Source organism: Stigmatopora argus, chromosome 4, assembly GCF_051989625.1.
Source record: "Stigmatopora argus isolate UIUO_Sarg chromosome 4, RoL_Sarg_1.0, whole genome shotgun sequence".
In the NCBI taxonomy this organism is placed as follows: domain Eukaryota; kingdom Metazoa; phylum Chordata; class Actinopteri; order Syngnathiformes; family Syngnathidae; genus Stigmatopora; species Stigmatopora argus.
Window position 1 is genome coordinate 6,504,454 of NC_135390.1, and position 20,109 is coordinate 6,524,562.

At 38.9% G+C, this 20,109-nt stretch overlaps 2 protein-coding genes across 3 annotated transcripts in view; one reads left to right on the forward strand and one right to left on the reverse strand.

Moving 5' to 3' along the window:
* Positions 1 to 375: 375 nt before the first annotated feature.
* On the reverse strand, positions 376 to 2,469 carry tpbg (trophoblast glycoprotein). The gene has a single exon (XM_077598767.1). The coding sequence runs from the start codon at positions 2,038 to 2,040 to the stop codon at positions 907 to 909; it is 1,134 nt and encodes a 377-aa protein (XP_077454893.1). The 5' UTR covers positions 2,041 to 2,469; the 3' UTR covers positions 376 to 906.
* A 1,206-nt stretch (positions 2,470 to 3,675) lies between these two features.
* ibtk (inhibitor of Bruton agammaglobulinemia tyrosine kinase) overlaps positions 3,676 to 20,109 on the forward strand; it is a 29,587-nt gene continuing 13,153 nt past the window's right edge. The window contains exons 1-24 of one of the 2 annotated variants that reach the window (XM_077598436.1): positions 3,676 to 3,809; positions 4,942 to 5,825; positions 6,004 to 6,100; positions 6,197 to 6,321; positions 7,639 to 7,749; positions 8,871 to 9,041; positions 10,172 to 10,289; positions 10,499 to 10,679; positions 10,797 to 10,920; positions 12,243 to 12,420; positions 12,614 to 12,767; positions 13,175 to 13,559; positions 14,883 to 15,112; positions 15,616 to 15,702; positions 15,784 to 15,866; positions 16,364 to 16,401; positions 16,525 to 16,621; positions 16,726 to 16,827; positions 16,902 to 17,019; positions 17,190 to 17,250; positions 18,770 to 18,897; positions 19,020 to 19,132; positions 19,264 to 19,409; positions 19,488 to 19,600. In XM_077598436.1, coding sequence (XP_077454562.1) covers positions 5,502 to 5,825; positions 6,004 to 6,100; positions 6,197 to 6,321; positions 7,639 to 7,749; positions 8,871 to 9,041; positions 10,172 to 10,289; positions 10,499 to 10,679; positions 10,797 to 10,920; positions 12,243 to 12,420; positions 12,614 to 12,767; positions 13,175 to 13,559; positions 14,883 to 15,112; positions 15,616 to 15,702; positions 15,784 to 15,866; positions 16,364 to 16,401; positions 16,525 to 16,621; positions 16,726 to 16,827; positions 16,902 to 17,019; positions 17,190 to 17,250; positions 18,770 to 18,897; positions 19,020 to 19,132; positions 19,264 to 19,409; positions 19,488 to 19,600 — 3,284 coding nt within the window. In that variant the 5' untranslated portion in view covers positions 3,676 to 3,809; positions 4,942 to 5,501. The remainder of the gene's footprint in view (positions 3,810 to 4,941; positions 5,826 to 6,003; positions 6,101 to 6,196; positions 6,322 to 7,638; positions 7,750 to 8,870; positions 9,042 to 10,171; positions 10,290 to 10,498; positions 10,680 to 10,796; positions 10,921 to 12,242; positions 12,421 to 12,613; positions 12,768 to 13,174; positions 13,560 to 14,882; positions 15,113 to 15,615; positions 15,703 to 15,783; positions 15,867 to 16,363; positions 16,402 to 16,524; positions 16,622 to 16,725; positions 16,828 to 16,901; positions 17,020 to 17,189; positions 17,251 to 18,769; positions 18,898 to 19,019; positions 19,133 to 19,263; positions 19,410 to 19,487; positions 19,601 to 20,109) is intronic. The other variant, XM_077598437.1, reaches the window with a different exon arrangement.

The window sequence follows — 20,109 nt, forward strand, 5'->3', positions numbered from 1 at the left end:
GTTCACAAAAGCTTTTTGATCATTAAGTTACTGGAGTATACTTAAACGAGAAAAATAGTGGACAGGAAAACATTTTGCAGGACCCTCCCAGAGAGATTAACACAATATAGTGGTATTTGCATTTCAGAACTTAATTCCACTCGACACACAATTGTCATGAAACTACTAGTAGTTATTTTTGCCAGTGGCTAATTTAAATAGATAATAAATTATACACGGTATCATATTTTGAAGTATCAATAAGCACATTTCATTTGTAGGATGCTTAACAATGCATCATAATAACTACAGTTTGTATTTTTAGTCATGAATGGTGGCTTTTAGGGTTGCTTAATGAACATCTGGAGAGTGTCTTTCACCACAAAATCTGCCATGTGTATTTAGAATCATTTTATTTACCTGAACATCTCCACATGAAAAAAAGTTACAGCTATTTGCCCCCCTCCAAAAGGATGCAGTCTGCACTATATTAATACATAGAAGTCTAATTATCACAAGTTCACATATTAAAAAAACAAACACAGAGGAATTGTATATTTTCTCATCAGCAAAAACTTAAGCAGAAACTGAGTTCATTCTAATAGTATTGACTGTATGGACTTCACTATCGTATTGTTCATAAAAGCCAGTGAATTTATTTATCCTCAGGTTAAGTGAACAAGGAGTCATTTCAGTCTGTCTTCATGATTGATTGTCCATGCAATGATCACACAAGTACAGAAAAAGAACATTGGGTTATATCAGAGCTGCCAGGTACAGCACATGCAGCAGTAGGTGAACAAGTGAGGTGGTAACAGGGTTCATAACCAGCCATGACAGAGGGGGAAGAAGACTCATGCAACTTTAAGTGGGGTAAAGTCATATTAGCATATACCCGGTGTTCCCGGACAAACTCTCATTCCTTATTCAGACGTCTGAATTGATGCTCAGATTGGCCAAACGTGGGTCAGAGTTTATTTCATACCTGTAATGATATCCTTCCATGTGGTCCCTACAAGCATCCCGGATGTTGTACATCCAGCGCTTGATACCCTTGCGATTCAGGTAGAGCACCAACAAAAATATCACACCAATCAGTGCCAGAACCAAACCCAGAAAAACATACGAAGTCTCTAGCACGCCTTCCATGTTGCCCGAACACTTCAGCTGAGTCGGCTCCAGCTGCAGCAGTGGCCATTGCCTAAGATGCTCAGGTTCTGCGCAGGTCAGGTTCTTCGTGTCTGTGACCAGAGTGGAGTTATTGAGCCAGACCAACATCCCCTCAATAGAACAGTCACAACGCCAGGGGTTTCCTTCCAAATGAATATGAAAGTCTGACTTCAGGCTGAACTCAGTCATAATGGTGTAAGCGAGAGTCGCGAGACTGTTGTGCCTCAGGTCAAGGTCTTGTAGTTGTGGCAACTTTGTTAAACCATTGGGGATAGAGCTAATGGAACTGTTTTGCAGGCTGAGGCTGACCAGATTAGTTACATTTGTGAATAAATCATCTGGCAAAAGACCAATGTCATTGTCTGATAGGTCCAAAACTGTCAGCTGGCGGAGCTTTCCATTCTCTATGATCTCCTGGAGCCCACTCATAGAGGAATAATTGTGAAAAGAACTACTGAGGTTCAACACCTGCAGTTTGTTCTCATCTGGAAAAGCCTCCTTGCTGAAAGTTTGGATTTTATTATTACTAAGATCCAGCTGCACTAGGTTTGGCAAACTATGAAACACCATTCCCTCCACAGCCTCTATCTCATTGTCGCTGAGATCAAGATGTGTTAAGAATTCCAGTTGACTAGGAAAAGACTCCTCATTGACGCTTGAAATATTGTTTCCCGTGATCAAAAGTACCCTACAATTGGCAGGTATGAAAGGCGGAATTGCATCCAAGTCCTTATTTTGGCATTTTACAGTTTGTAAAGAACATTCACATTTGTCCGGGCAGCCTTGACAGGACAGCATGAGAGCAAGGAGGAAAACTAATTGCATCACACCGGACAGTGATGCTTTCATTCGTGCGCCTTGGCACCAGCAAGATGTGCTCAACAGGCGCATCTTGTCCTTTACCGTCTGTGCTTGCCGACGTGCGCAATATCAGTCTGGAACAGTCAGCTCTGAGTGAAGTTTCCCCCCACCTCGATCCGTTCCAATTCAAAGTCCAATGCCATGAATCTACCCCCAAACCATCTTCACTGATGTCTTCATTCCCTCGAGAAAGAGAAAACTGGAGATGTATACAAACTTCTTAGCTGGGTTGAATGCCTCGACCTTAATGGGCAGGGCTATTTAAAAAAAAGAGCTTTAAAGAAAGGCAATAGGTAAGATATTCAAATGACAAATTCAATGAAAATAATCTCCGCTGTGTCGAAAAAAGACAACGCCGTTGGTCTAGGGGGGATGTGATGATGATCAGATGCGTACGCCGATACTCCAATCCAAGAGATTGCCACTCAGCAACCTGGTCGTGAAACCGGGGAGAGAGAATCCAAACAAAGCGCAACCACTCTGAGCCGTGACAGGGTGGACCAAACCATTGTACGTCCCTGCGAGGGGTCGCTGAGGGGAGTCAGCCGGCATTGCGTGTTTATCATTTGGTTGCGAATTCAAATAATCTTGAGTAGCGTAATGAGTGTGGTGTTGAGTAATGCACAGTGACTTTTGGGACCCCTGAGCACGGGCCTGCTTTAAATTTCAGTAGTAATTGCAAGTGATGCGTGTGGACATGTTCTACTCTACTGATTGAATTAATATTCATTCGTTTTCTGAATCGCTTATCCCCACAAGGCTTGCGGAGGGTGCTAGAGCCTATCCCAGAAGAATCGGGGGCAAGCCAATCAAAGGACACGAGGAGACTGACAACCATTCACGCTCACACTCATACTTAGGGGGAATTTAGAGTGTTCAACCAGCCTACCCTGCTTGTTGGGAAACCGTACCCAGAGAAAACCCATGCAAGCGGGGGAAAACTACACACAGTGAGGACCCAGCTGGGATCGAACCATCGACCCCAGTACCTCAAGGCCGGCGGGCTAACCTCTCGGCCTTCTGTATTATTGATTCATTCATTCATTTTCTGAACCACTTTATCCTCATTAGGGTCACTGGGGGTGCTGGAGCCTATCCCAGCTGACTCCGGGCCAGAGGTGGGGGACACCTTGAATCGGTGGTCAGCCGATCGCAGGGCACAAGTAGACAAACAACAATGCACTCTCACACCAATACTAGGGGCAATTTAAAGTGTCCAATAAGCCTACCATGCATGTCTTTAGAATGTGGGAGAAAATCGGTGTACCCGGAGGAAACACACGCATTGTGGAATATATTGTACTTAATTAACACTCATTAGGTACAGATTTTTAAAAAACGCAATTACTACAAACAGTATTTTACTTTTCTACCTCAGTCTAAATTTTGTCATTCATTTTTTAAATGTCAATTGCAGTCTTTAATGCGTCTGTATTTTATTTTTGGCCACGATGCTGGTACTTGTAGGGACAATTTTTGACATTTATTTTTTATTATTATTTTATTATTATTGCTTTGCGGAAAACTGTACTGTATTTCCTTCCCTATGCATTATGACAGAATTAGCTCAGCAAGTACCTGGTTACTGAGAAGCAAAAATAGTCAACCAATAGTAGAACTGAATACACACGTATGCACCAATCAAAACTCTTGTTGTTTGTCAAAGCTTTGTCTGACCCGAACGGGCAAGGACTCTTGTCTAATTTTCGTTGATGTGCAAATTATTGGAAGCCATGGATCGATTATTATATACGATTAATGTCAGTTATTTTTCCCTTTTCTCATTCATCTAGCGGAAGGTAATGTTTTTTCTTGGTTTTCTTGTCTCTTGGCATTAGATCTCTATTTTGCTGGATTGTGCTGATGTGTCAACACAGCTAGTGTTTCTGGCTATTGCTAATTTACGTTCTTAAAATGGAATTTGATTTAAAGGCTGTCCTAATCCGTGCATAAAGTTAATCTACTATAGCACTGTATTAACGATCTTAATGTTTTTATTGATGTTTGCTCGGGACGTTCACTTAGCAGCGTTAGCAAGCTCGCTAATGAAGTTAGTACCCTGTGTGGAATGCTTTAAACTAAACTTGTTATTGGTTGGAAAGTTGCTTTAAATTGCAAAATAAAATTGCTAATTTCACAATTTGAGTTAGTAATTAGTAAGTAGTAATCAGCTTCTCACTCCGATGCTAACTAGGGTCACTTGTTACACAATACTAGCCAAACGCCATTATCAATGGCTTCAATCATGCTGTTCATGCACCTGCTTTCATACATGCTTCTCATCTCATTTTCTGAACCGTTTTATCCTCATTGGGGTCGCGGGGTGTGCTGGAGCCTATCCCAGCTGACTTCGGGCCAGAGGCGGGGGACACCCTGTATCAGTGGCCAGCCGATCGCAGGGCGCAAGGAGACAAACAACCATTCAGTCTCACACTCATACCTAGGGGCAATTTAGAGTGTCCAATCAGCCTACCATGCATTGTTTTGGAATGTGGGAGGAAACTGGAGTTCCCGGACAAAACCCACGCAGGCCCCGGCAGAGCATGCTATCTCCACACAGGTGGACTGACCTGTATTTGAATCCAGGGCTCCCACCGTGAGGCCGACACGCTAACCACTAACCCGCCTACATACTTTTCTCAAATATTTCTGGACAATACAGTTGCTATATATATTGTATTTTTTCTGAACACATTGTTAACTCATTACAGACGTCCAATTTATTTAAACTAGGAGGTCTTGCCGTGAATATTTCAGTGGCTTTGATGGCACTTGAAGTCCAATTCATTTTGATTGAGAGAGCTGAAAGTGAACAGCCTTTTCCAGGATAAATGATTGGATGTCTAGCGCCGTCAATGGTAGCCAATAAGTATATATAAATATACATACATATTTTAAGCTGAATCTTTCATTTTCATCTTCCCCTCACAGGTCTCTCCTTCAATTATGGAGTTTTAAAAAGGAGAAAGTTGATTTTGAGGGGAAAGGGTGGCTTTCCCCTCAAGTTGACAGCTGGATTGCAAGGGGTGAAGGTTTGAGGAGTTGGTGAACATGTTGCCTTTTGTAAATTATCAGAAAATTTAATAGAAGACTGCTTATTTTTTGGTATTTATTTTTACGATTTTTCACACAAAGTTGTGACAAGATTTGCACACAAAATCATTGTTGTTGTTGATTGTGTACGCCATGAGTTATACACTGACTTACGGCCATCATCATGTTGCGATGGTAGACTGAGAAAGTCTCACTTTCTCTGAGGTTGCTAGAGTGCGGTGGAACCTTAACACAAGCACAAGTCTAGCTCTCTACATTGCTACCAGGTCAGTCTTTTGTAATGTGAACTTAAGGATCTAATGCATTCTCCCAATGTGAGAATCCTTTTTTGATACTGATTATCACCTCTACATTGTGTCTTAGATTTGGTTTAGTTATTGGGGTAGACTGTCAGAAGTCAGCAGGCTTCTTAATTTGAAGTTTTTGAGTGACTCAGGATGAGTCTGGTATTGCCAGACTGCACCCCAAAATGCCGCTCGCTGCAGCATGCAAATGAGGTGGTAGCGGCAATAACAAGTGGCTCTGAAGGGCAGCTACGAGCGTTCTTAACATCACACTGCCACAATGCTACAATATTGCGGGATGAATTTGGTCGCACAGCATTGCACCTAGCTGCCTCCTTGGGAAAGCAGGCCTTACTGGAGTGGCTTCTGGAAAGTAAGAATGCTGACTTGACAGTAAAGGATAAAGAATCAGGCTGGACCGCTCTGCACCGTAGCGTCTTCTATGGACAGATCCATTGTCTCATTTCGCTGGTCAAGGTATGTACGTATGTATTATGTAGGAATGACAAAACTGTCTCATCAAGTTTTTTTTTATCAATCATATTGCCAAAGCAAAATGTGATGCTGTCAGCTGTCTGTTTATGTAACTTGTTGAAATTTAGATAACTTTTTCCTAATGCTAGTGATATATGTATCTCATATTCATTATGTCCAGCATGGTGGAGTCTTATCCACTCAGGATAAGGAGGGACTCTCTACAGTGGACTTGATCATGAAAGACCGACCGCATCATGTGGTGTTTGAAAATGCAGGTAAAAAATTTTTTTGCATTCACTATCCTGTTCAATTCAACCTTATTTAATATATTTTTCCTCTTTTTTTATGTACATTTTATTGATTCATTACAGACCCAACTGAGGTTTATACATGGGGAAACAATAGCAATTTCAGCCTTGGCCATGGTAATCAAGACAGCCGACAGCACCCTGAACTTGTGGATTTCTTTACCAGAACTGGAGTTTATGTTAAGCAGGTAGGCTTTGGGGTTTTAGCAACTTGCTTCTGCCTATCCAACATTTCATATTCACAATGTTTTCTAAATTCCTGTCCCACTAGTCAAAACTGACCTGTGTCGATTGAAAATTCAATGAAGAGAAAGGTCTTGCATAAAAACATGGCATTATATGTTTGCCAAATGAGAACACCACCTGGTTACCCCAGTAAAACACGATCTCCTGAGTCCAATGTTATGTAATCATCTCAAGGGGAGGGAAAAAAATAAATGATCTCATACAAGATTAATTGATACAACTGGATACAAAATTCAGCTGACAATCGGGCTGCATCTACCAATGATATTATTAATTGATTAATGTCTTAATTATTTTAATTAATTGAGGAATCAAATACAGTAAAAAGTGTTATCTAATGTACTCAAGAACATGACATCATTTTAAATTTGTGGTGCAAAATTAAATATCTGCATTTGGGGACGGCGGGGGATTAGAGGAATCAAATTTAGACAATATTGCTCAACACAACTCTGTTGTCACAAGGCTCGTGTACTCAGTGAGGTGAATTCTCTGCTACTGTTAAGAGCAGGATTGCTGTGTTTGTTGATTTTTTTTCTTTTAACCCTGAACCTATTGGGATGCAGGTAGATCTAATTTCATGACTACACAATGACTCTGTGGCACAGCATATTATTTCTCTTGTCATCAATAGTTGAATGTAGCAGGTGCCAGAAGTTAAATATTAATTCCCCATTGACATGTTTTAATTAAATGAACACCTATGATGTGTGTGAGTGTCCACATCAATGTGATACTTGGCAAAACATCCCCGTGTCTATTGAAAGTTTGAGAGGCGCCATTTATTATTAATGATGTTTGCTTTTCCACTTGTCCACCAGCCTCTTTATTAGTGTAGTATTTTACGACCACTACAAGAGGGCTTGTGGCTGTTGGACATGAGAAGGGATGGTGACATATATCATGAGGTCTTTGTGCAAACACCAATTTGAGATGAGTTGTATTTTGTCCCCCTTTAATGCATTCATGGATATCCTGTTAAATGTCATTTATTATCTCATTTGAGCCAAAAATCTCATGAAATGAATACAGTACTTCCTGAAAAAATAGAATAGCAAGTAAAAGTGGATTAAATTTGACAAAAAAACATAAAAGATGAAAGCAACATTTTGTATTGAGCCAGAAATAGTATATATTGATTCATATAATATGTCAAAATGACCTCTTAAGTTGAATTGCAGAAATACAGCAAACCTTTCAGGAGTTAAAATGTTTGAGTATTACTGTATATTTAATGGTTCTCTCGATCACACTTTTAGGTGGTGCTCTGCAAGTTCCATTCAGTGTTTCTCTCTCAAAAAGGTCAAGTGTTTACATGTGGACATGGACAAGGTGGACGACTTGGCCATGGAGATGAACAGACTTACTTGGTGAGACTTGTTGTTTGGCAGGATTTTGGTTAAAAATTACACCGAGATAAATCCTTCTCATTTTTTTGAGAGTGATATAACCCAAGTTTATTAGATGAGTTGCAATGTGCCATAGTGGACCACTAAATTGAGTCAAAGTTGGAGCAGAAGTCGTAGTCGCAATAAAAAATTTAAAAAACAAATAAAGCATGTCACTGTAATGTGTTCTGTTCATAGGACTGGATAATCCAATGATCTCTGTGCTATAAATAATATCTCCTACTCCCTTTCTTGTGAATGTCCATCATTCTTTAAAAAAATTAACAGATGTGTGTGTGTAACACTGAAGAGTGTTAGGGTTATTCTGAACTTGTACAGCATTTATACTTTTTATGGTGTTGGCAGTTCACCACAGGGGTTGAATAATTCAGATTCTCATTAAAATGAACGATTCTTAATATAGGTTGTTTCACTTCTCATCAAACAATAGTGTTTGATTCACAAGTATCTACGCAACGTTCTTTTGAGGTAATTAGGTTGTGCTTTGAGATTGCTGGGTAATTATGTGGGTTAATATTAGAGCAGTGCGATATAACAAAAATTGTTATGATTAAAAAAAATATCAGTTGATATCGATAATATAACAATAATCTTAGTTTCAAATGTGAAACTTCAAACTCCTGTGAATAAGTAAATAAATTACTTTCCTCATTCAAATATGAAAGTAACTCTTACCTTACTTTACAAGCAAATAAAATATAAAATCTCATATAATTTTCTAAACCGCTTTATCCTCAGGGTCACGGGGGTCTGGGGTGCTTATCAAAATTTAATCAAAAGTTTTTATTATTGTTGACAAAAGTATTTCACGATAATTATCGTCATCGTTTTATCGCCCAGCTCTAGTTAATATACACATATACAGCTGAGTTTGACACTACACTCATTGTCTTCAATTACACACTCTCCCTTTGCTTCTAATTTCGCTGCCCTGACTATTGTTCTATCCTTCCATAACTAAAGAAAAATATGAAATGCTAAAAATCAATGCATAATGTCCATCCTACACCCCCTAAAATATCCATTCAGCATGATCCATAGTTGCCCAGACTGTTTCACCATATTCTCACTTAACTCCTCAGGTTCCCCAAATGGTGGAAGGTCTGAGGTCCCACCGCTGCTCTCAGGTGGCAGCAGCAAAAGATCATACAGTGGTGCTGACAGAAGAAGGCTATGTTTACACTTTTGGGCTGAACACCTTCCACCAGCTTGGTTTAACTCCTCCACCAGCTTCTGCACATGTTCCTAAACAGGTAATTAAATATGGTACAACAGAATACTCAAATACTATTAATTCAGTTTCCGAACTGCTTATCCTCACAAAGGTCGCGGGGGGTGCTAGAGACTATCCTAGCCAACTAGTCATACCTTGAGATACAAGCGTAATGCGTTCCGGGACTGAACTCTTATGTCGATTTACTCATATCTGAAATCAACGTTTCCCATAGAAATGAACTAAATACAAATTAATTCATTACCACCCTCTGAAACAAACACCAAAAAATAGGATATTACAATGGAAAAACATATTTTTATTGGTTGTAATTCACCATCTACTAACAGAGTAACAAATACCTAGTGGTTATGATGTTTAATAATAAAATATATTATTCAATACAATGCGGAGATCGCGGATGGGAGAGAAAGAGACTTGACGGATGCGCTTGTAACATAACAAACTTTAAATTTAACTTAAGTGAACTTAGATTCCTATACACGCGCAATTAAAAAAGTTTTACTACCCTTCATTGCACCGGCTTGCTTTGGACCCATTGTTTTTACTTTAAGACCCATTGTGTTTACTTTAATTGTGCACTGACTAATGCCAAAAAAATGCTACGCTCCGCCCAGTGCTCGTAGAGATCTTTACACGAGGGAGATGCGGCGAGAAAGAGTGCGCTGAAATCATAGCAGCCTCTCGCGTCTCGGCCACCTGACTGTCTCGTATCTCAAGGCAAATATTTGCTCGGAATTTTACTCGTATCTTAAATTCCTCGTATGTCGGGGCACTTGTATGTCAAAATATTACTGTATGAGCACCTGGCAGAGGACACCCTGAATCAGTGCCCAGCCAGTCATAGGGCACAAGGAGATGGTCAACCCTTCATGCACACACCTATACCTAGGGGCAAATTAGAGTGCTCACCCATAATGTGGGAAGAAACCGTAGTACCTGGAAAATAAACACGCAAGCCTAAGGAAAACATGCAAACTCCACACTGTAGAACCCACCTCGGATCGAACTGTTGACCCCAGAACTGTGGGCACTTGCCACTGGGCTGCCACTCTGATACTATAGTTATGTCATATATTTAGTATGAACTGCATAACTCAATCACCAACTGTCTGTCCGATTATTTTTGTCTCTTGTGTTTGTATTTAGGTGTTTTCTAAGATACTGAGAGGGAGGGCTATAATTGGAGTTGCTGCAGGCAGGTTCCATACAGTACTGTGGACTAGAGACGCAGTTTATACAATGGGACTCAACGGAGGACAACTTGGTAAGGATTGATGTGGCTAGGTGACATGCAGTATAGCTTTCTCACCCTGTTCAATAGAAGCTCAAACATCTTGAGATGTTTTAAACCGAATCTTATTACATAGCATTCCTCTATCTATCTTGCAAAGTAACTTATGTACATTCTGTTTTGTGTAATTGAAAGACAGCAGTTGAGTCTATTAATGCCTTCCGCTATTGTTTGTTTTTCAGGGTACCTGCTGGACCCTAATGGACAGAAATGTGTAACAGCTCCACGGCAGGTTTGTGCCCTGCACCACAAGGACGTCACCATAGCAATGGCTGCTGCAAGTGGGGGCGCGACCGTGATTGTGACCGAGAAAGGAGATGTCTACTTGTTGGCTGATTACCAGTGTAAAAAAATAGCTTCCAGGTGACTCAAAATAACTATCACCGCAGACATTTTTACACACCTTTCATTATTAAACCGCCTGTTATAAAGAGTTTTGGATCATAGTCATAATGATTGTCTGGTTCTGGTCTTGTTCAGACAGCTCAACATCAAGAAAATCCTTGTCAATGGTGGCAATCTCGACCATCGTGTGAATCCTCAAATTTTAAATGAGTGTGGGGGAGAAAAGGTTTCCATCTTGGCATTGGATGAAGCTGGCCGGGTCAGTGCAGAAATTGCTTTGTTTTTTGTTTTGAATTAGCTAACTGTGAACTCAATTGACCATGGGAACTTTTACAACATTTTTTATTTGTTCATCATTCCCTATACAACCATGTAACATCAGTTCTGGTAAAATTAACAACATTCAATTACCGTTAGACTGAATTAGGAATTGTTATTCATCCATCTATTTTCTGTACCGCTTATCCTCACAATGGTTGTGGGGGTTCTAGAGCATATCCCGGTCAACTGTGGGCAGTGGGCGTTTGGCACCGTGAATTGGTTGGCATTCAATCGCTGGGCACAATGAGACGAAGAACCATTCACGCTCACCCCCAAGCACAATTTAGAGTGTTAGGAACTGTTAGAAGAATTTGCAATGTAAAACACCCAAAAAAAAAAAAAAATAGTAGTTACACTTTTTATTCACATAAAATAAATGTTAACATCAAATTAGCAGCCCTAGATACTCTGCTTCTCAAAAACAGCACTTGTAATGGTGAATAATTGAAACAGCAGACTCCAAATTACAAACGTGCAAAGTCAATGAATAAAATTATATCAATGTGTGCGTGTTTATAAAATTGTGAACATGACCGTGACAAAGGGAGGCAAATTTCAAATGAGTTGTAATGTTGTGTCAAGCACTTCTCCAAGATTACAACTCTTGTGGTAATACAAAAACATGAGCTTTTTGGAAATTTAAAATACTTGCAAATAATTTATTTTCATGCAAATCAAGGCTACCACGGGGAACACCATTGTGGCTTTTAAAAAGCAGTAGGAGTTCAGAGCTCCAATCTCAAAGCTTGAGATCTGATGTTCCATCATTTGAGACCCAGCAAAATATCTATCACGAAACTTTAGCAAAACTAAACTCAGGACGATATTTTTCTCAGAAAAGTGGTAAATATTTTCCACAATACCATAACAAATGTACTATACTTGTGACTATTAATTTTACTCATTCAAAAAATATTCCTTATTTAGTGGGAGAGATTTTCCATGTCACATTTATGGTGCCCAAACTAGTGGCCAGAAAAAAAGACCATGCTCCTTTAACTGTTCAATGCTCTTGATGTGAACCAGTTGGCGAACATCAGTTTTTGGACATACATTTTAGCTTCAATCCTGCACTAAGACAGTTTCTTTATTTATCTGTTTGGTTTTTTTTAACCAGCATTGCTTTCGCTGGTGTTATCTAACACTTTTGTGTAAAGTGGACAGTTATACAATCCCAAGCAGCCATGTCTCGATAGAGGCCTAAAGATGGAATTGATGACTAAGTTTTAAATAACTTCTGTATTTTTTCATTCCTGTCAGGTGTTCTGCTGGCGCTCCTTGGGTAGCTCGGTGAGACAGTGCCGGTGGGTGTACGGGCGCCAGGTTTTCATGTCAGACATTGCTCTCAGCAAAAATGCCATGATGTTTGTGACTAAGGAGGGGGAGGGCTTCAGTGGCATGTGGGCTGGAGAATATAAAAAATACAGCGACAAAAAAGGTAAGTTAAGCAAAACAGTGATGACTTCATCAACCACATATTGTTGAAATATGAATCATATCAAGTTACTTATTTATGGACAACGTGTTACTCTTCTCAATTTAGTGGCTGACCTGTTAACTATTCTTTAAAAAAATGGTTGGTGAAAAGTAAAAAACAATTACTACTTAATTTTTTTGTACCCTTGCATCAGAGATCAATGTGGAAGTTTGTGGACATTCAGATGCTGGCACAATAATTGAGCGAATTCGTTTGGAAAAGCTCACCCACATTCACAGAGCTGTCAGCATCACCATGGACTCCAATGGTCGGAATTTTGGACTGCTCCAGGTTGATCCCAAAACAAGGTACATTATCATTTTATAAAAGTCCAGTTGATTAATCCTGGATCCAAGTCAGTAGAAAATAATGGTAGCTCGTAGGGGTTCCACAGACATGTCGACATTGCTATTAAATAATGACATTTAGAACATAAAGCTTCTTTTTTATATCCAAAGGAAGAGCTGATTTTCTGCCTGAATGACTTTTTGGCACTTCCCCTCAGGGATGGCCTCATAGAAACAACCGATTTGCATGATATAGTCTAAAAATATATATTGAATTAGGCAGCGTAGTGATAACTTCAACGTTTTAATAGAATTCTACAATGAATATATATTTGTGGAATAATGGATTGAGTAATATCATAGAAGCTTCCCACCATGGTTATTAACAATTATTTAACTTGTTAAATCTGTTCTTTCCCCTTTTCCAGTTTATATGAGATTCCCAGTATTTCTCCATCCTCTTTTGCGACACACTTCCAGAGATTTTTGGGGGAAGCAGATGAAATGGACAGTATCCATGATGTAACACTTCAAGCCGGCAATCGCACCTTCGCAGCACACAAATATATCCTGTCGATGAGGTCTGAGTTCTTCCGGAAACAGTTTGTGGCCGAGCAGTGTGGGATTGTTGAGGAACTTGATAAGGAAGTGAGGAAGAGTGAAGATGCTGTGGGCTGCGACTTGTTCATTTTCGAGACGATTCCACCCGACATGCTGGAGTATGCCCTCCAATTCATCTACACAGATAATTGTGAGCTATTGGTGCATGGGGCCCAGCATAAACAACATAGCTCCTGGATTGAACAAAAAGAGGTAAAATTCATTCATCCCTGATTTTTGGCGGCATCATGGAAGAGTGGTGTTGACATCACAGTTCTGGGGACAAGGGTTCAAGTCCAGGCTTTAGCCTTCCTTTTTGGAGTTTGGATGTTCTCCCCATGTCTGAATGGGTCTTCCCACATCCCCAAAACATAGGTGTTAGGCTGATTGGCCACTCCAAATTGTCCGTAGGTATGACTGAGTGCGTGAGCGGTTGTTTGTTTGATTGTGCCATGCGATTGGCTGACAACCATTTCTGGATGTACAGACGCTCCCCTACTTACGAACGCAATTGGTTCCGAGCGATCGTTCATAAGTTGAATTTGTTTGTAAGTTGATTCAGTGCTATATTTTGTATTATAATTTATGTTTAAGGCCGATATAAGTATATTGAAGGTTTATATAAGTGCATTTGTATGTTTAAGGCTTGTATAAGTAACACGCATTGGTTTGTACTGAAAAAAAAAATTTAATAAAATGGAGAGAATATGTACAGTACTGTAGAGAGAGAGAGAGATTTATGTATTAGAAACTGGCCAAAAGAAGCGACCTAATGACGATTGCACAGTTTTCTTCTTTTTTTCCATCATAAATGATGCGGTAGCACTGTATGGCATCATTCAATTGATTTGCAAACTTTGTGCAACGTTCAATATTTGGGTCCTGCTGCTCGATCTTTCTGTTTATAAATGGTACTGACAAGTTGTATGCCCGTGAAACGCTCACCACTCTCAGGCGCATCAAGCTTCGTTATTATTGCCACTCGTTTCAAATGAAATGGCTTGCCTCTTCCTTGCAACTCCCTCAATAGAAGCCTTTAGCTTTTTACCAACCATATTCAATATTGGATGCATGAGATATTTAATGATACAAATGAAAAAGGTTCTTTGCACACTGGAGATACATTCACGCCCTTCCGCATTGCAACGAAGAAGAAGGTAGATGCTGGGTGAGCTGAGCTCTCACAGCGCCAGGCGTCGGTATTAGCGGCGGAAAGAAGTACTACTCCGAAAAAGGCGCGAAATACAAAATTGGACTTGCGAACATTTTTGGACTTAAACGCAATTTGCAGACATGTTCGTATGTACCGTTGTTCGTAAGTTGAATGTTCGTAAGTAGGGGAGCGTCTGTACACCATCTACTTCCCGTAGTTAGCTGGGATAGGGTCCAGCACCTAAGCGACCCTTGTGTGGATAAGCGGCATAAGAAATTGATAAATGAAAAGAACAATTAATTGTTCCTTCAGTTTTGACAGTTTTCCAGACCATGTCAGTCTCATCTATAATTGTAATATTTCTCTTTTTTTGTCTTCACCAGGATTCAAAGAAACAGAGTGTTGTAAACAGTTTAAGAGGTTTGAATCTGAGAGGTAGCTCAGCACTAGAGCTTCCCCTTGCAGCCAAAGGAGATTGTAACAAGCTCACAAGCAAGGGTTCCAAACCAGGCAAGAAGGGAAAAGGCAAAGGTCCCAGTGATGTCGGGTCCAACCCAGTCAAAACTCTACAGGTAGTAGCAAAGAAGCTTGGCCTGTGCAGCTTGTCTTCACGGTATGATTTTTTTCCCTTTTTTAGCCTTGTTGTGCCATAACCGAGGCAAAGGTGTTAATGTATTCCGCCGCGGCTTTCAAGTCGGAACTAGTTGCTTCCCCTTGTCTCACAAACGAGTGTATGCCCTGTTAGTTTTTTAAAGTTACCATCCAGGACTCACGTTGAAGGTTTCGACTGGTATCAAAATATCCCCTTTCCCAGCTGCTTGCTTTACTTTCAAGTCCTCGCAGATTCCGCTAACTGTTTCTCCTTTATCCATATTGAAAGAAGCCCCTCCCTCTCGTCATGAATACCACTGCGCAGCTTGAATTGGACTACCTAGCGGCTGCATCGTATGCTCGTATGTCAAATTTGTCTCGTAGCTCAGGGCAAAAAACTTGCCCAGAATTTTCCTCGTGTGTCAAATTTCTCGTATGTTGGGACACTCATATGTCAAGGTGTTACTGTATGACATCAAGTACATTTCCATTTCTTATCAACAAAACGTAATTGTTCCTCAACAGACTGGATGGAGTGAAATATGAGGGTGGAAAGATCCATGTTATGGACAAAAAAACTGCCAACCAACTAAGATTCAACCAAATGAAATGGTTTGTATAGTCTGTTTTATTGATAGAAAGCCTTTTTTTATAATTGCTGAAGATAGCCTCCCTTCTGCATTTATTTTACAGTGCTTACCTATGTGACGTCACTCTGAAATCCGTAGATGGAAAAGAGTTCCCTTGTCATAAAAGTGTGCTCTGCGCGAGACAAGGTATGACTGTGCCTAAACGGCACCAAAATTACACACACAGGATTTTGATATTACATCTGTATTTAATCTTTGCCTTCTAATAGGAAGTGTAAAATTTTAGTCTGCAAGCGCCTAAAATAGATTTTCTTCACAGTAGTGAGTCTTTAGGCGGTTCGCAGTACAAAACATGATTTTAAATTCAACTATGATAAACATAGTTTGTTTACCAATTAACATCCTAAAGCCTGGCTGTTAGACGAACCAAATTGCAATGACGACGCTGTCTAAAATTATGCTACGTGTGTGTGTCATTGTTTATCTTGTACCTACCTACCTTATCTTGTACACTATTTTTTCCACCTGTGTAGGGTTAATTCATTTGCCTCATTAATGGCACTTTTCCTTAGATGAGTGGGTAGGCACCAAATGTCAAATGTTTATATTCAATTATTCACAAAAAAATTGACATTATTATTCCCTTTCAATTACATGTTTTACATTTGTGTCATTTTCTACAGAATACTTCTACAGTATGCTTGGCAATCCGTGGATTGAGGTCTGTTTTCATTTCTCTAATTTAAAACCTAACGTGCTTGTTAGTGGTGCTAACAATTTAGTTTACTAATACCACGAATCAATCATATTAGTTTAAGGACTGATGTTATGTTGCCATCTTCAGTCTACATCGTGTTCTGCACTTAAGATGCCTACCACTTCAGATGTTCTGCAGGCCATTCTTGAGTATATTTACACGGATGATTCTCCCTCAACTAGAGGTAACTTCTCATTTCACATGTTTCGTTGAAAGACTGAATTGTACAAAGTATGAATATGGATGCACATGAAACTCAGGAATGTTATTGTCCTATTTTTAATCTAGAGTCTATGAATGTGGCATTTGTTTGCAACGTTCTTATTGTAGCGGATCAGCTGCTAATCCTACGGTTGAAGGAAATTTGTGAAGTTGCTATCACAGAAAATTGTAAGTGTCTTTATTTTTTTCCAATATCATTTCTAATTACCTTTGTAAAATTAAGCTAATTTTGGTCTTTGCAGTAACCCTAAAAAACGCTGCAGAACTTTTGGAGTTTTCCGCCATGTACAACGCTGAGCAACTTAAACTCTCCTGCCTTCAGTTCATAGTGCTGAACTTGGGTGCGCTACTTGAGACAAAGTGAGAACCTGGATTAATTATGCAATGACTTGAAAAATCTATTTGCTGTCAAACACCAAATTATGATGTATAGAGTAATACGGTTGGTCTTGGAAAAATGTATATTTAGTACTATACATGCTATATCTGTCTTTTCTTTTTTAATGTTTTTTTTCATGTGATCTCTTAAGAGCATTGGATTGCATCAGTGATGAAGTGCTTCTAGACCTTTCTGCATCTTACAGGAGGATGGTAAGTCACTTTACATAGCAACTTTCAACTTGGCAACTAAGGAAAAGTTTGTGTTTCTGACAACATCTATATATGGTAGTTTTATTTTTTTATGTCAATGAACTGAGTCCACAGTAATGTTGTTTGCTGACAAATGTAAGCCATTATCAAAATTTGTAGACATTGCTAGAAGTGGCACTCAGGCGCTAATCCACTTCTGGCAATATCAGAACAATAGTCTAATTCCAATGCAATAGCTTTTAATATATGATATTTTCAAGTCACTGTAAAAAGGGAAAAACAATGCCTAGAAATTTTGAAATAACAGGATGATCAAGAAAATATTTTCAGAGATGGATGTGGGCATGTAGATATGTTCACACAAACTTTGATGATGAGGGATCAGTTTTTGGACATTACGTGACATTGAACTACAGTCATACGTCTACTTACGAATACCTATAGGTACGAAAGTTTCAGGTTACGAGATCTTTTATTTTTTAGACATAATTAAATAATGTCCTTATAATTTTCTCACTTTTGTGTGTTTCCTTGCATCTTTCATACAAAATTGGGATAATTGACCAATTTTAAAGGGTTTAGTTGGTAGTTGTGTGAGGGCCGTGGAACGAATTAGAGAATTTACATATAAAGTACACCTCTACTTACGATTTTTTCAAGTTACGAAAAAAGTTCTGGAACCAATTAATTTTGAAAGTAGAGGTATAACTGTACCTGTTTTTGGACTGTCCCCAAAATTGATCAACATCTTTTAGATCATCTTTTGGCTTCAAAAGAAAATTGTTAAGTCAAATGCAACTAATTGTGTTAAATATACATATCAGTTTGATTGATTAATTCGTATCAATATTTAATATTGGAAAATTTCATATCTTTGCCCAAAGAAGTCATACCACATAGTAATGAAGTTGATTATTTATACTTCTAGATGAAAATACACCTTTTTCATAAGTTTCACATCAATTAACGAGTACCGTATTTTTCAGACTATAAGTCGCACCATCCAAATAATACGCAATGATGAGGAAATATATGTTCCGTTTTTGGGAGGACAATTTTTTTATTTGATCAAAAATCAAGAGCAAACATCTTAAAGTAACAATAATAAAATGTAGTGCAACAGGCTAAATAGGTATCTTTTAGCATTAAAGTTTTTTAGATAACTATCGCCTAAGAAAAACAACATTACAGGGTATGGTGGTTAGAGAGAAAAAATACACAAGTCGCAGGCCCAACCAAACTATGAAGAATATGCGACTTATAGTTTCATACATATATGCCACACCCATTTGTACAGGTCAGTATTGTATGCATATGGATGACTTTTGGCCTTTATATTTTAAAATTGTAATTATAGTTGTATTTAGTTAATGGGTTTTCATATGTGTCATGAGTACTGGAGCAGGATAATACAGTAATTCTCCAACAAAATAGGTTTTATCATCAACCCATTTAATACAAAATTTTCCCTAGACATTTAAACATACGTTTTAATTTCTTTTTTTACATTTAAATTCAGATCCCAGCAATGCAAAGGAGGGTTTTCACTCCATATCCTGATGCCCCAGATCTCAGTCTCTATGACGATGAGGACATAAATGTAGCATTCAGCCCCAAACTGGAATCCGAACTTGGGCAATCGAACAGGTGACTAGACTTAAAATTACTATATTGCACGATCTCTTTGTATTTGCTTTTAAATCAAAAGGCAAAGAAGTAATTGTTATTAAATGTGAGCTACTGGTTAACGAAAACCTTTAATCTTTAAGAGAAGTACTATTGCGGAAAGCAAAGATGAAGGCGAAAAAGAAACCAAGACGACGGTCGGACAGCTCAGGAGGCTACACATTGTCAGATATTATTCTAAGCCCTCCGCCTTCAGGTATGGTTACATACTCACTCACATGATGGAAGTGTGCATTATGCAATATTAACTTTTATGTTAACTTTTTTTTTTGAAGGTGCACTCAAATGGCACCATTAGGCTGGACTAACTCACAGTTGTTTTCTCAGCAGTTTCTCCTTGCCTGGTGAAGACAGGAAAAGGTACCTCCACAGAATCACTGCAGGAACTGCTCACATCAGACTCCGAGGGAAGCTGCATGGGGCCGGGCAGTCCTAGAGACATGCCATCACCAAACTTTCAGGAGAAGGCTGTGGTTAGTGTTGGAGAATGAATACTGTAAAGAATAAACAAGGTACAAAACAAAAATGAAAAATAACTTCATTTTTCACAGGAGGAGAAGGTCTTCTATCAGAAGGTGGTATCCCCACCAAATAGCTTTACAAAGAATGGCCTGCCAACTCCCCCCAACTCGAGTCCAAAAGATATTCCAAAGAGCCTTCACAGGTAAAATTAATCCTATTACCGCCAACCCCTCATAATGGTAAATACTAGGTTGATTGCGTGTGACTTTTAGAAGAACAAAAGATAAAGGTATTTTCAGTCAATTATGTTCCTGTTTAGGAAAAAAAGTTAAATAAAATATACTAAAAACATACTTAAGACCCCGGAAAACATGAAGGGATTATTTACTCTGATCAAATTCATGATTTACAAATTAAAGAAATAATTAATGTTTTGTTTTCTTTTTTGTAAGAATTTTTAGCTCTGTCAATAATGGTGAATCAGGGAATTTTCTTAAAAAAATATTGTTTCATAATGTGAGATTTTTTATTTATTTATTTTTACCATGAATTAAAAGCACTTAAACACGCACTATTCGCACACTAAAAGGCATTTATCCATTTTAAGCAGATAGACATTTCATTGGTTGTTGTCATTTTTGTGTGGATGGCTCTTTTAATTTGGGTCGGAGAGCTATTGTGTGTTTTACTTTTTTTTTTTTCTAAAACGTC

Bases quoted from the DNA above. Each gene is read 5' to 3' on its own strand.
- tpbg (XM_077598767.1), bottom strand. From the start codon at position 2,040: ATGCGCCTGTTGAGCACATCTTGCTGGTGCCAAGGCGCACGAATGAAA.